At 36.5% G+C, this 15991-nt stretch overlaps 2 protein-coding genes across 2 annotated transcripts; one reads left to right on the top strand and one right to left on the bottom strand.

Annotated features, from left to right (window-relative positions):
- Nucleotides 1-4903: 4903 nt before the first annotated feature.
- LOC148549967 (uncharacterized) lies at nucleotides 4904-5587 on the bottom strand. Its single transcript, XM_088495879.1, has one exon. It carries the CDS (start codon nucleotides 5585-5587, stop codon nucleotides 4904-4906), a length of 684 nt encoding a protein of 227 aa, XP_088352005.1.
- An 8820-nt stretch (nucleotides 5588-14407) lies between these two features.
- LOC107611679 (F-box/kelch-repeat protein At3g23880-like) lies at nucleotides 14408-15730 on the top strand. The gene has a single exon (XM_016313580.1). The coding sequence runs from the start codon at nucleotides 14408-14410 to the stop codon at nucleotides 15728-15730; it is 1323 nt and encodes a 440-aa protein (XP_016169066.1).
- Nucleotides 15731-15991: the final 261 nt, after the last annotated feature.

Genomic DNA, 15991 nt, shown 5'->3' with positions numbered 1-15991 from the left:
AGCCATTCCCGAATTACCAACTTTGTTATTGATGTTATCAAAATTATTTATCTGTGTACTGTGTTTATGTTTCAAATAGAATTTACTGCTTTATGATAATTGTTTGATCTTCCCATTCTAGTCAAATAATTCTTTTAATATTCTTGGTATCATTATTCTTCCTTGCAAATCATTGGTCATAGTAATTTTGCATCAATACTACTGTTTCGTGGAGAAGGGCACGGCCAGGGATGGATATGTAGAAATGACCATAATTTACTTGCTTCATTTTGTAAATTAAGTGAAAAAAGAATAGTTCCTTAAATATGGATTAGGCATGCATATCTTACCATAGGTTAAAATTAGTATAAAGCGGCACCTTGGTGATTTTCCATAACAAATTCAAAGTATCTTCACTGTACTACTTGCGGTGATCGTTAAAGTAATTTATTTAATGTCAAAAATATTTGTTGCTAAGACCATAATAGCAAAGCAGTAGAACGATATATGGTCCAGCTTGCTCTCTCAACTGATACCATCTCTAGAAGTATATCAGTAGTGTTAGGAGGCTAGCATATTTTGTTATTTATAGCTATTAATTAGTCAGCATTAATATTTTTAATGGTGTGAGATTATCGCTTTTTAATATTGATATTGGACCCATGCTGGTGTATGTGAATGATATGGGGGTGGGAGGTGTCTAACAAAAATGTGGGTTCATGGTAGTAGGAACTCGGACCCTCCGAGTTCAGCAAGCAAAACCCACGGTCCGATTTCTTTGTGTTTGTATCTACTTGGAGTGGAACTCGGACCCTCCGAGTTGGCAAGGATAACGCACCGTCCGATTTCCGCATTACCCAATCGCACGGTCCGAATTGCGTGAAAGAAGGAACACGCGTCGCATCCCCGCTGATCCACAAACGGTGCCCCTAGAAAACACACAAAGAAGCCACTCTCTCACCATCCGAAGACACACTCACTCACCTTTCACTCTCACAGTCTCCTTCTTCTTCCTTTCTCTGGGTTTTGCATGGTGGAGGAGCATCAACAATGTCAAAAAAATACAAAATCAAAGATGTTGATCGATCTGAGCTTCATATTATTCATTATCTCAGTGATCCTGATTATGTAAGTATTTTTTTTTAAATTTTTTTAAATTTTATAATTTTCATTATATTTATATTTATTAATATTTTAAATTTTATTATTATGATTCTTATTTAGAGATGCTGCTGAAGAATAGAAATAGAATGATTAAGACTAATTTATAAATTTTTTTGGTTAGATTAATTTAAAAATTTTTTAACAGATTATTAAAAATGTTTATGATGATTAAGAAATTTTTTATGATTATATTGTTGTTAGACATGGAGTTAAAGAACATAAATAGAAAGATTATGATTATTTTATGAATTTTTGTTGGGTTTGTTTAATTTAAATTAATATTACAGATTATTAAATATATAAATTATGATTAGAAAATTTTTAATATTATGTTGTTGTTAGCGGTGCAGTTGAACAAAAAAAATAGAATGATTATGACGAATTTTTTAATATTAGTTATATTTTTTTTAAAATTTTTTTACTGAATATTAGTTAAAAATATCATGATAAGAAAATCTTTTATGATTATGTTGTTGTTATGTTTTGTTTCTTCGACTGTAATATGTAGTAGATTATGTAATTTTTTTTAATTTTATTTTTAGTATATTATATGTAAGTCAATCTTATTTAAATGCGTTTTTAAATAGTTAATATAACTGTTATTGATTTTGGTTAAATGTTAATTTTATTGTTAGTACAATAAAGTTGTAATGCTGAATGATTAGTAGCGTTATTTTAATTAATCCATGTTATAATTATTTTATTGAGAAAATTGAAATATTTTTAATTATAGTAATTATTATTAGGAAGCTAATTATTACCGTTATTAGAGTATGAATGATGGCATATACTCATTGTTACTATTTTTTTACACAGAGGAAAAAATGTTTAACAAAAGAGTAATTAACATTAGATTTTATTGTAGATGTTGTAATATTGTTGAGAATATCAATTAGGAATATATGTGTTTGTAATGAGTTTCATTTGCAGTTATGAATAATTTTTAGGATTAATTAAATAATTTTAGAAGTTAGAAGAATTAGTTGTATAAGGATTCAATAAATTGATTGATGATGGTAAGTTAGTAATTGTTAATTATCTAACTGGTAAGTTGTTATGTTTTTTTTGTAGAAATCAAGAATGTTGACATGTAACCATCCACTTCCTCCGGATCGGTACAACGATAGGGTGGAGGATCATTTGCGAATTACCGGGTTCTATCATGTGTCTCAGATTGGGATAGTGCAGTGTCAGAAAGCATTGGTAAATGCTCTAATCGAACGTTGGCACCCAGACACACATACGTTCCACCTTCCCATTGGTGAATGTGCTGTGACACTTGAAGATGTAGCTTTAATTCTTGGTCTTCCCACAGATGGTCTTCCAGTAACAGGGATGACTATGAGTAGTTTTGAAGCCTTGGAAGCGGAGTGTTTGCTTCAGTTTGGCGTTGCACCGCGAAGGGAGGACTGTAGATCTAGCTGCATAAAACTGACGTGGCTGAGGAATCTAAAAGAGAATATAGAATTGACTGATGAAATAAATATACAGAGGTATGTTAGGTGCCACATTATGTTGCTGATCGGAACGATCCTGCTTGGGGATAAGTCAGGAGCAGGTGTTCATTGGAAATTTCTACCCTTGTTACGTGACTTTGTCAATATTGGACAGTATAGTTGGGGCTCAGCATGCCTAGCACACCTTTACAGGGCGTTATGCAGGGCATCTCGTTATAACTGTAAGGAAATAGATGGTCCACTAACACTTCTGCTCGGATGGGCTTGGATCCGACTGCCATATCTATCGCCGGTTCCTAGAGAACCCCGCAGTTTTCCACTAGCAAACAGGTAATATTATGTTACAATGTACCCATTTCTTGATATTTAAGCTTCAGTTGAGCTAATTGAGAACATCATATTAGGTGGCGTAACTGGGAGCGTACTGACCGACGATTTAGATATTTGAAGCTAAATCACTTTAGGAAGGCCTTTGATGAACTTCAGGAAGGACAGGTGTGTTTTATTTTAACAAGTTTTCTACCAAAGCATAATGCATTTTAATTTTTATTTGAATTGTGGATTGTAATGATGAGTATCCCGAATTTTTCCAGTTTGTCTGGGTTGCTTATGCTGTGGATCGTGTGGACCCAAACATAATTCCTGCTGAAATCTACATGCAATCGGTTGTCTGGAGCACTACAGTTCCATTAGTGTCATTTGAATGTATCGAGTGGCATGCCACCGATAGGGTCAGGCGACAGTTCGGTTTCATTCAGGACATACCTAATCCAGAGCAGAATTTGGCTAAGGCGCATGGAGAGGTTCTGACTGGTCCTAAGAATCTTAACTGGGCCACGGCACCGAGTCATTCAAAATGGGTGATGCATTGGACAAACAGGTATCACTACATTCTTGATGAGCTTCCCATGCCTTCACAGCATCCTTTGGATAGTTACATGAACTGGTACCGTACAAAATATAGAAACCGCTTATCCTTGTCGAATGTTGTGGGTGAGGAGAATGATGAAGGTAACCAGGACATGGATGCGGGTAATGATGATATGGAAGGGGGTAATCAGGATTCAGATGAGGGTAGTCAGGATATGGATGAGGACAATGAAGATCAGGAGCCACAAATATCACTTCCAAATCCGCCTCAACAAGAACAACCTCAGCCCTCAACCCAGTATCTACCTCAGACACAGTTCACCCCATCATTTCCAACGCAGCAACAATATTGGGGTATGTCACAGTTTGATCCAGGTGAAGGAGGTTCTTTTAGTCAGTTGCTTGGGTTCATGGCTGCAGATGCAGCACAGTCACAGTATGGCCATCAACCTGATTTCATGCCAGGCAGGTATTCATTGGATGCCAGGTATCCAGGCCATACCTCATCCGTTGCTTCTGGAGAGTTCGTATATGTTGACTCTAGTAGGAGTGATGGTGGACGGGGTGTCCTTAATAGTCAAAATCCTAGCCGTGTTAACATGGGACTTATTGAGGAAGACACTAACACACTCGAACGAGAAACCGATGAGGAGGAAGATATTGAAGAGTTTGATGAGGATGAAGAATCTCGTAACGATGGTAATATGTTAAATATTTTACTTTATGTTTTCCATATTTGAATTTATATTGTTAGCAAAATTGGCCTCTCTTTTTGTATTTTTCTTCTTGATTTGTTGTGTATATGTTGGTTATGAATATGTAATATGCTGCAGCTAGTTGTTTATTCCTTTATTGTATACAGGTCAGGCACTCAGTCCGAATGACAACATCAAAGGTTACAATCTACAGATTGATCCCCCACGTCGGAGCGCTAATCGTTTCACTCCTTCTGTATTTAAAAAAGCGGCCAAGAAATGCAAGAACTTTGTGAAGGATGTAAAGTGGGGAATGAGAAAGTAGTTGTTTATTTTATTTTTTTTTTTTGGTATTTTGTATATGTTGGAAAGTATGTACTAATGACTTAATGTAGTTTTTAGTGGACTTTGTAATGTTTAGAGTAATTTCTTTGTGTTGGACATTATGTAATAATAAATAGCACTAATGGTCATATTATATTGTATTTTTATTGTGAATATGTTGTAGTGATATTATTAATGTTTTAATCATCTGGAGTATGTAACAATGTTTCATAAAATCTTAATATGCTCATACAGATTTTGATGTAGTGATGTATTAACCATCAAATTATATAAGGCTACAGATATGTGATAATACTAGATTGTCATAAATTATAAGGTTACAAATAGTAGGTCATGTTACATATATTTGCTCATTCAGGTTATATTATACAATCTCATCTTAAGTCTGTGAACCTATGGGGCACCTCTGTTGGTGTTTGTACCAGCTGTCTGACGGCATCTGCTACGACTATGTCCTTCAGCCCCGCATAGAGTACATCGCCTAGGACGACGTAACATCCGCGTGTCCATCTCATTCAGAAAGCGCGTCATCCTTGGGCGACCTTTCGTTACCCGTCTCAGGTACGGATTCGGTATGAACCGAGGTCCGTTGTAAGCAGGCCATGTAGCCGGATTACCTAGTGGCCTAAACCTTGCTCGGTACACCCGCCGTACTTGGTCCATCTTATAGACATCATGCACGTACAGTTGCCAATCCAGTCGCTGATTGGCACAACATGCGAATACATGCCTGCAGGGGATCCTGTCCACCTGGAACTCACCACAGTCACGTCGTAGGCCACGTAGATCGACTGCAAACTCCAGTCCGCTTGGCATCTCACGAACCTCAAAGACCTCATTCTGGCGGTCAAAGCAACTAACCTGAATATTTCCTGATGCAAGTTGGTTTGCATGCAACTTCAAGGTCACGATATCAGAAAATACATGGCCAGCATTGATCCTTGCTTCCGCCTCCGCTCTTTTTCGGGTGAATAACTCATTTAACCTATAGAATGTTGCCTTGACAAGAGCAGTAATGGGGAGATTGCGTGTACCCTTCAATACCGAATTGATGCACTCCACAAGATTCGTTGTCATGTGCCCCCATCGGTACCCACCATCAAAGGCCAATGCGTACTGCTCGCGAGTAGGGGTGGCAACACTACCCGAACCCGCGGGTACCCACCCCGCCCCTATCCGCTCGGGGCGGGTAATTACCCGCCCCCGCACCGGGGCGGGTTTTAACGGGGCGGGGCGGGGTCGGGTTTAGGTTAAACCCGCCCCTACCCGCCCCGGTATATATAATATATAATATATGTAACATATATAAAATAATTAGTAAAATAATTAATAATATTATATCATATATAAATTTTTACTTTAATTTATGTTATGTATGTAAATGGTGGTTATATAATTTTTAAAATTTTATTTTATTTGTTGGATTTAATAATTATAGGGGCGGGTAGGGGCGGGGCGGGTACCCGCATGAGCGGGTTAGGGTTTAACATTTTACTACCCGTGGGTAGGGCGGGGCGGGTTTTATGCGGGTTTTTTGTCAAGCGGGGCGGGGTCGGGTAGAGCAAAAACCCGCCCCTACCCGCCCCGTTGCCACCCCTACTCGCGAGGAATGCGGTTTAACCAGTTTGTGTATGCCTCGCCACGTTCCCTTAACCTCTGGTAACGCACCTCATACTCCCGCACCGTCCTAGAATATCCTGGTAGATAACAACATATGCAAAGCAAAGGAATGGAGGTCAATGGATTTACGTAAGGAAAATATATTGATAAATTGCTTAAATTTCATAAATGGTTACCGATGTTGACGACCAATTTTTGGAGGTACGGTACCTTGAACTTTCTCAAAAAGTTTGACTCTATATGCCGGGTGCAAAACATATGAAAAGCTCTTAGAGGTGACCACGCTCCGTTACTGCGTTCCACAGCTGCATTTATGGATTCGTGCCTGTCGGATATTAGACCCACACCATCACGAGTTACAACATGTTGACGCAGGTTACTAAGGAAAAAATGCCATGCATCAGAGGTCTCTCCCTCCACAATAGCAAATGCAATTGGGACGATATTGTTGTTGCCATCTTGTGAAACTGCCACAAGCAAACAACCCTTATACTTTCCGTATAAGTGAGTCCCATCTACTTGGACAATTGGCTTACAATGTCTGAATGACCTAATACAAGGGTAATAACTCCAAAATACACAATGCATGACCCGAATATCCCCCACCAACTCATCGCCTTGGTATGCAGGCATAGTCTCAAAATGGACAACAGCTGATGGCTCCTTATGACACATGGCCTCAAACCATATTGGCAACGCTTCATAAGATGCCTCCCAACCACCAAATATTTTTTCAACTGCCTTTTGCTTAGCCAACCATGCTTTCCGGTAACTGACGGTGTAGTTGAACTTCGATTGGACTTCTGCTATAACCGATTTTACCTTTAAGGATGGGTCAGCCTCAACTAGTGGCTTTATTGCTTCTGCAATTGTGATAGAATCCAGCTTCGAATGATCCTGTGAAATGGTGGCTCTTGTACATGTGTGACTACCATTATACTCCTTATAACCCAACAGTACTTCCTGCTGATCAAGCTTACCCTAATAAGCCAATCACATTCTGACCCATACTGTGTACACTTGGCATAAAATATCAACGGCTCAGACTCAAACAACCTGTAGTCTTCGCTTCGTCGTATGCTATAGTCCTTTACCGCCTTAATAACAGCTTCTCTTGAACTGAACTCCATACCTACGTGAAATTCACCGTCTTCCACAATAGGAATTTCTGCTGGGACAACAAGCACAACAAAAATTTCATTAACACGTACATATTTCAAAAACGATTGTAAAGGTTAATCAAATTTAACTGAATCCAGTACGCTATAACTCCAAACCTAACAACATGTTATGATGTCACTCCAGACAATTAAATAACAGCAGCAGCATATTTAAAAACCATACCGGATTTGCCGGTTCGACCGGCATACAAAAACGAACCGGACCGATCAAGCTGGTTCGACCGGCAAACCAATAAACCGGACCAGTTTGTTTGAACCGTAACAAGGATAGAACCAGTGCACAATATTATTACAAAGTCATGCAATCGGTAATAACCATACTATGGACAATTTAATTATTATTTTCAATTTAATACCTCTAGCATATAAAAGTAAAAAAAAAAATATCAAATAGAGCTAACCTTGCTTCCTCATAACTCAATCAATGTCTAACTAAAATAGGACTAACACCACGTTTACGTACCTGCAGTCATATATTCTGGAAATTCTGGAACATGCATGGCTTCCAGGTCTAAAACTCGCATGAAGGATGGCTCCTTAAACGGAACTTCGTTCGCGAGTGCATTTGCCACTTCTGTCACATCTGGGGCCATGGTTCCGTCACCTTGATCTTCATCTCCATTTGGAGCAACAAATTCATAGTTGCTTTCGAACTCTTCTTCACTATCACTATTATAATCTTCCCATAGAATATTGCGGTCAGCCTCAGATTGTTCAAACTCAACATACAACTCGATGAACGAGATCTGAGACCGGTTTTCATCAATATACATTGAAAACATCTCCTGCATGCTCGCTTCGTCCGTCACATATTTGGTTTGATACTGGACGAATCCGCCAAACACCGGAATGGGATATCTGTATAGTATACACGATATCTTTCTTGCCCTCTCAGAATCAATCTTTTCACATATTACACCTTTCAGCTCTTCAAATGAGATAATAAAAGAAATGACAATATCTAGCAGATTTTCACAAATAAATTTAACTCCTTCAGTCGTTTGTAACAAAATCTGACCAAAATAGTATATTTTAAGTAATACTCTATCACTCATTTTTCCTCACTCACCACAAAAAAGACAACATTAATTCTAACTACTAGACTTCCAAAGTTAAAACTGAACCAGAAAGAAGAAAGAAGAAAGAAGAAGCTGCTCGAAGGAGGAAGACGGCACAAAGCTCCCACCAGTTCACCTCACACTTTTATATCATCATCTTTACTGAAATCGGACCCTTCGACTAGGTTAAACAATAAAATAAAAAAAAAACTTGGTCCACGAACTTGGACCATCCGAGTTCCCTCAAGCTCTCACAAAAAACGGAGGGTCCGAGTTCATTGTTGCCAAACTCATACCCTCATCAGCGAACTCGGACCCTGCGATATGCATGCAAAATTCTTCCTTGTGATATCGTTGGGTCCGATTTCATGCATACGAATTTTTATCTCTCACCCAAACAAATCGGACCCTTCGATTTGTTACTAAAAATTTAAAATTCAAAGAAAACGCAGGGTCCAATTTCCTTCTGCCCACACTGACAAAAAAGCTGTCCCACAAATATGTCTGTTTCACCCCTAAACCATATCGGAGCAAAGCACACACATGCCCCCCATTTCCAAAAAATTGAGCTGTGAGATTATACATTCTTTTTCTGTTGGTTAAATGCTGGCTAGATTTTAATAAAAGTGCTGGCTTTTTCTATCTAAAATTTCTCCATGACTAAATCACTGCACCATTAAAATTTTATTAATTGAAATACTACTATTATCATATTAATTTCGGCTACCGATATGAATATGCTATTGTATCTACATAGTGTTTCTGCAATATTGCTTCAATCAATTTATAAGGAAACTTATGAAATGCAATTAAAGAAGCTAAACCGAATTGTCATGTGTCCTGTCTTATTCAATTTACCCAATGACATTCAGCTCAATATTCAGGTGATGAGACCTTCTAGGGACTTGGCTTTGGCTGGTTCTCCTAACTCTTGGGTCAAGTTGGTAAAAATCATCGATAGATAGTTGGTAAGGTTTTGCTCATGCATTCAAGATTCTTAGGCTATAAAATAAAAATACCCCATTATGTTAATAAATTGTTTATCATTGATTGTATTCAAGATTGTTGTTGGAATAAAAGAAAGAAATAGAGTGAAGTATTATGTCTTCATCCTTTTAAACTTGTCTATTATTTTCCATTTATGTCTGGCCAACATTCATTAAGTCCGCTTATTAGTTGTCTTTACTCTTTAGTTTCTATACTTGTTTGATATTTTTTATAATAATAAATAAAACTGTTTATATAGTTGGTTTGAGACTGGAAAGCTGAATTAAAAAATTTGAAGGAATATTTGTTGTTGATGTAATTAGCATTTTTTATCTTTCCAATTTCTTCCCGAGTATAAATGTATAATATATTGATTACCCCTACCCCCATTCTTTTTAAACTCAGTATAAGTAATGTGTATAAAATTTATGGCAAGGCTGTTTAGAGAAAGGTCTTTGTGTCAAAAATAATTAATGATTATTCATTCATAGGAAACAATGGCGGGTAAGAAATGGAATCTTCAAGTTGCAAAAGTCTCATGAGGTTTTGAAGCATTATACAGAGGCTGTTATTGATGGTAAGCCTAAACATGCCAAGGTAACAATACTCATTAATTAGAGGTGAATGCCGATCATGATCTGTTCTTGTATTTATTGACTAGCCACATCAGCTTATTAATTATATATGATATATATTAGTGCTATCTTTGTATTGAAGGAAAGCAAATAGAATTTGTTTATTATGGTTATGACCGGTTTTATAATTTTAAATTGCTGATACATGTTGCAAAGAAGTATAAAAGAAAAGCCAAGAGGTATTGGGATGTCTTCTACAAGCACCCCAAGGACAAGGTAAAATATTATTTTTTAATTAGTATTAATTATAAGCATTTTTGCCATTGGTTTCATTGTTTTCGGAATTATAAGTATTTCAGAGTCCAAGGGTACCTGGTATGCGCCATCATTTTGGTTGCAAAGGAGGTGCTACTGGTAGAAGCTCAGACTCAAAATGTTCTCTTCCAGGGCATTTTCACTCATCATGTCCATTCCTATCATGCCTTGCAAGTCAGCCTTTTATTACTTTTTGTTATTATTAGTTTTGTTGTTGCTAGTAGTAGTATCTGGGATTTTCTTTTGAAAAATATGTGGATGTGTTTACAATTTGGGTTAGGAAGTTAAGCTTGTTTTGCTTCCACATGAAATAATTGTAATCTTGTTAGCACTATTATCTTAAGTTAGTACTTTAGTTTGGATGTATTTTCTTTTTAAGATAATGACCAAATCAGTACCCGAAAGATTCAAACGCTGACATTTTGGTACCTCATTATTATTATTGACAAAATAGCCCTTAAAAGATTTTAAAATTTGACAAGCGTGCTCCTGAGTTCGCCGAAGCAAGTTTCCGGCAAGCACAATGCTGATATGGCCACCGTATTTTGGTGACTTGGCAAACCACCCCCAAAGTTCCCTCCCCAACGCACACTCCCTCTCCTTCCCTCTCCCCCATCGTAGTCTCCGCCGTATCACAACCCCCTGCCCAACGTACACTTTACCTTTCTCCCTCAACACCACCATTCACAACAACAACTTTAACATCAACAACAACAACAACCTCCACCACTCTTCCTCTCCAACGCACACTACCCCTCCCTCCCTCAATCCCATCACTCACAGTAACAATAGCCTTAATATCAATAGCAATAATAATCTCCACCACTCCCCCTTCCTCAACTCACACTCCCCTCTCCCTCTCTCAACACCACCGTTCACATCTCCCTCTCTCAACACCACCATTCACAGCAACAACATACAACATCAACATCAACAGAGTTGCCCCAAATCATGAATTGTCCCAAATTTTTAGGTTAAATTATCATTCAAAAAAATTAATAATAATAAAACTCAGAGAAAACAAACAAATTCATATACAATAATCAAAATAAAATAAAATAAAATAAAACTTAATACAACACCACCAAAGCAAGAATAGAAGAAGAACACCAGACACAGAGGGGGCACGACACGATGGAGCCAAGATGGAACCCAGACAGAGGAGGCATGACAGCGACTGGGGGCTAGCAACAAGCAGATACAAGCAGTGAAGACGACAGTGGTGAAGACACACAGACAACGCAATGCCACGAAGGAGATAGACGACACTGGCGGATGCAGAAGATCCGATGACGAGATGGCGACAGTGCGGTGTCCATGACACTAGCTCTGTAAGACTGAGAAGGTTAAACTCCACTGCTGTTTTGGGAGAGAGTTAGTTGAGAGTATGAGACACTGTGTTGAGAAGGGAATTAGAATTCAAAGGGGTAAGGGAAGGGGAATTAGGGTTCAGAAAGGAGGATTTTGGATTGAGGAGGGGGGAAGTGCATTGGGGATGGGAGATTAGGGGGAGGGAAGGATTAGGGTTGGGGAGGGGGGAGAGTGCATTCAGGAAAGGGGAGGGGGAAGGAGAAGGAGAAGTGCGTTGGAAAGGAAGAAAGGAAGAAAGGAAGTAGGGTGGAGGGGGGTTTGCCATGTCATCAAAATGTAGTGGCCATGTCAGCACTGTACTTGCCGGAGATGTGCTCCGACGAACTCGTGGGTATGCTTGTCAAATTTTAAAATCTTTTAAGGACCATTTTGTCAATAACAATAGTGAGGTAACAAAATGTCAGCGTTTGAATCTTTCGAGTACTGATTTGGTCATTACCTCTTTCTTTTTTGTTTTGAGAGCTGAAGTTCTTGAGATAATTTTATTCTTATCTGCCTATAATATACATTTGCAAATTCTGTCCAGAGATATTTATTGATGAGCAGAGACATTTAATTCAAACTTTCTGGGGCTATATGCATCAAGCCAAGTCTACTTTGGTCGATCCTTCAGCTTCTGCCTCAGCCTTATGATAAGAAACATGTTGGTTGATGTTCTTTCTCCATTCTCAGCATTAGGAGTAGTTTAATCAAGTGTCTGTTTGTCAGTCTTTAGACAATCATAACCACTGAAGTCTTTTATTTCTGATGAGCTTTCAACCAAGCTGAAAAGTTTTCCTTCAGCAGCATCTTTTGTTTTCGAATCTGATGAGCTTTCAACCAGGCTAGGACCTTTTCCTTCAGCAACATCTTTTATTTCTGGTTCATGTCCATCCTATTTTTTAGTGACAGGGAAAGAGTAAAAAGTATCCCAATCATCTTTGCCAAATTGTTATGAGAATTATTTGCAAACATGAATATATGTATTTGAAACGCTACCTAAACTTAATTAGTAGAATTTTATTATTTATTAAGGTTTTGTCTTTTTTTTTTTATTGTGCACAAATTTATTTAATCTATATATATACACACAAAAGTAACTCTATTGTGAATTTTCATGCCAAAAGCAACCCTTTTAAGTGTTTTATATTTTTCCAAAAAAACAACGCTTTCAATGGTTGCATAGTTAGACCAAGAGGCAACACCTTTTATGGGTTGCATATTTCGAAGAATAGCCAACACTTTAACAGGTTGAAGACTTAAATTAATAGGCAACACTTCAACATGTTGCATATTCAAAACTATAGTCAACACTTTAATGGGGTTGCGAAATCAAAAGAAGAGGCAACATTTTTTTGCTAGTGCGCGGCTGAATCATTGTCTGTTTTTAAGAAAAGGCAACGCTTCCAAAGGGTAGCTTTCAAAAGCATTACTTTTAAAACAAAAAAGCGTGGTTTCTTATCAAAAGCATTGCTTTAGGTTTTAAAGTGTTATTAGGATCAAGGCAACTTTTTATCAAATTTTAAGTAACACTTTTTAAATGTTGTCTCTGTTTAAAAATTTTATACTGTGATTCTTAATATTAATTTGATTTATACTCTATCATGGATATGTGTAAGTTTCACAAGTATCTCAATTTTGACTATTAATAAATTTACTCAAAATGTCAATCCACTTTAGAAGTAATATTGTTTTACCTACTGTCAGTATAATATGAAGTCACCTTAGAAGGAAAAACATAGATATAAACAAAACACAATTGTTTTCTATATTTATTTTAGAGTTTGTTTGGATATATTTAACTTATTAAAAAAAATAATGAATTTTTTTTAGTATGTGTTTGATAAATTTTTAATAATAAAAATAAAATACTAGAAATATTAGATTTGATATTAAAATAAAAAATAGAAACAATGAATAAAAATATGAAATTTAAAATCAAAATATTTAAGATCCAAAATGAAATGAAGAGTAATTTTTAGTAAACAACGACTCAAACATTAATATGATAATAAATTTAAATTAATTAAATTAAATAACTGAAATAATAAATTAATTATACTTATTTGGCTCAATAAAATAAGTTAAATAAATAAAATCATCTTATAAATATGTCAGGCAAAAACTATAACACTTTTAAAAACTATTATCAAAATACATAAGACAAAAAAATTAACACAAATTAAAATAAAATAATTTATTTATTTCAGTCAAATTAAATAATTAATATAATTGATTAATTATAATTAATTTAGTCAAACAAAATATTATATATTTAATATTTATCTCAATCAAATCAAATAAATAATTATTATAATACTTTTAAAAATTATTAATCAAAAGATATAAGACAAAAAATTAATGCAAATTAAAAAAATTAATTCATTTATTTCAGTCAAATCAAATAATTAATGTAATTTATTAGTTATAATTAATATAATCCAAAAAATATTAAATAATTTGATATTTATCTCAATCAAATTAAATAATTAATTAACATATTTAAATAAATCAAATAAAAAAATCAAAAAATACATTTAAGAACATATTTAAAAAAAAGTGAGCCATTAGATGAAATCTCACACCAATCTTATATCATTAAAACCATTATTGATGGCTATTTGATAGTTACAAATCACAAAAATTGCTGGCCTAGCATTTTTCTTATTTTAGTTTAGATTTGATTAGATTGAATTGGATCGGCCCATTTGTGATTTTGATCTTGGATTGAAGCCGGGTCAAAGATCCATCAAGATGTTAATTATGATATTGAAACATGAAAAACCTAAATAGAATAGAACAGTGGAATAGATGGACACACACATGCAGATCATGAATAAGGAAGCGAAGAGGAATGCGTGGAGAGGGCTGGAACTGGTCAGTTGCTCCAGGGCAAGAACGCGGCAGCTGGCAGACCTTTCGGAGGAGATGATAATGGAAATCTTGCTGAGGCTTCCGACAAGGACGCTTGCTTCCCTAAAGAGCGTGTGCAGGTCATGGAGAAACCTCATTTCAACCCCTGACTTCACCCGCAACCACCTTCGTCGTTCATGCTTACGCGATTCAAGCCTGACTCCGCCACGGATTGTTTATTGCACTCACGATGGTTGGTATGGTGGTATCGAATCTTTCTACGAGCAGTCAATGTTGGACAATAATCCTTCGGAACCTACTAAAGTCGCTCGCTTCAGTAGGGGAGGCTACAGAATCGTTGGTTCTTGCCATGGACTGTTATGCTTCTTTGATAGGAATGCTAATGACCACATGCATGCCATCTTGTGGAACCCCTGTACCGGATTCATATTCGAATCACCGAAAATCAACGGCAAAGCCTGCTTTTCTGGCTTTGGTTACGACCATCTCAGTGACACCTATAAATTTTATGCAACGATAACGAAGAAAGTGCCATCTGGTGTTGAATATAGTGCCAGAATTTATACATTTGGACCAACTTCGTCTTGGAGAAGAATTGATGACACTCCATCTATCCTACTTTGTTCCCGAACAGCTTACGGTCCTTGTATGGCTGATAATTTGAAAGGGGTATTTTTAAGTAGTGGCAAAGCATGCACTATTAATTGGTGTGTTTATGATGTGGTTCTTTATTTTGACTTGGGTAAGGAGACTTATGGTAGTTTTACCCTGCCTGATAGGGATTCAAATGGTTATCCTTGGACTCACTGCACCAGCTTATATGTCTTGAGAGACTGCCTTTCTGCTTGTTATAAGCATAGGAAAAAACAACGTTGGATTGTGTGGCAGATGAAGGAATACGGAGAAGCTAAATCTTGGACTACATTGGTAACGATTCCCTTTCATCCGCAACAGTATGATCCTTTACAACCTCTCTACATCTCAGAAAGCAATGTGCTTTTTGTCATGTCTCGATCTTTTAAATTAGTCTTCTTGTGTAACTTAAACGATGACAGCAGAGATTTTTCCATGATTGACAGCTGCTCTAATGGCATGGAGTACTGTCTTTATCTTTCTCAATATTCAAGTTCTAGAATAATGGCTTATATTTTCCATGAAAGCTTAGTTTCACCCAATGGTCTTCAAAGTAACTCATCCAAAATGGTGCTGCACTTCATCAAGTCTAAACCCAAAGCCAAACCCAATCTTAGTTTCACTTGATGAAGCCTTTCTCGCACTACCAAATTTGTTATTAATGTTATCAAATTTATTTATCTCAGTACTATGTTTATGTTTCAATTGGAATTTACTGCTTTAAGATAATTGGTTTGATCTTTTTCCTTTTCTAGTTAAATAATTTTCTGAACACTTTGTGCACTGATGAGAAATTGTATTTGCTCTTGCTTGTTATCATTATTTATCCTTGAAAACCATCGATCATAATAATTTTACATCAATATACCACTGTTTTGTGGAGAAATA

The sequence above is a fragment of the Arachis ipaensis genome, chromosome B8, assembly GCF_059453495.1.
Source record: "Arachis ipaensis isolate K30076 ecotype BB chromosome B8, ASM5945349v1, whole genome shotgun sequence".
Classification (NCBI taxonomy): domain Eukaryota; kingdom Viridiplantae; phylum Streptophyta; class Magnoliopsida; order Fabales; family Fabaceae; genus Arachis; species Arachis ipaensis.
The sequence above is the reverse complement of the archived record's forward strand: the minus strand, read 5'-3'. Positions and strand labels throughout refer to the sequence as shown.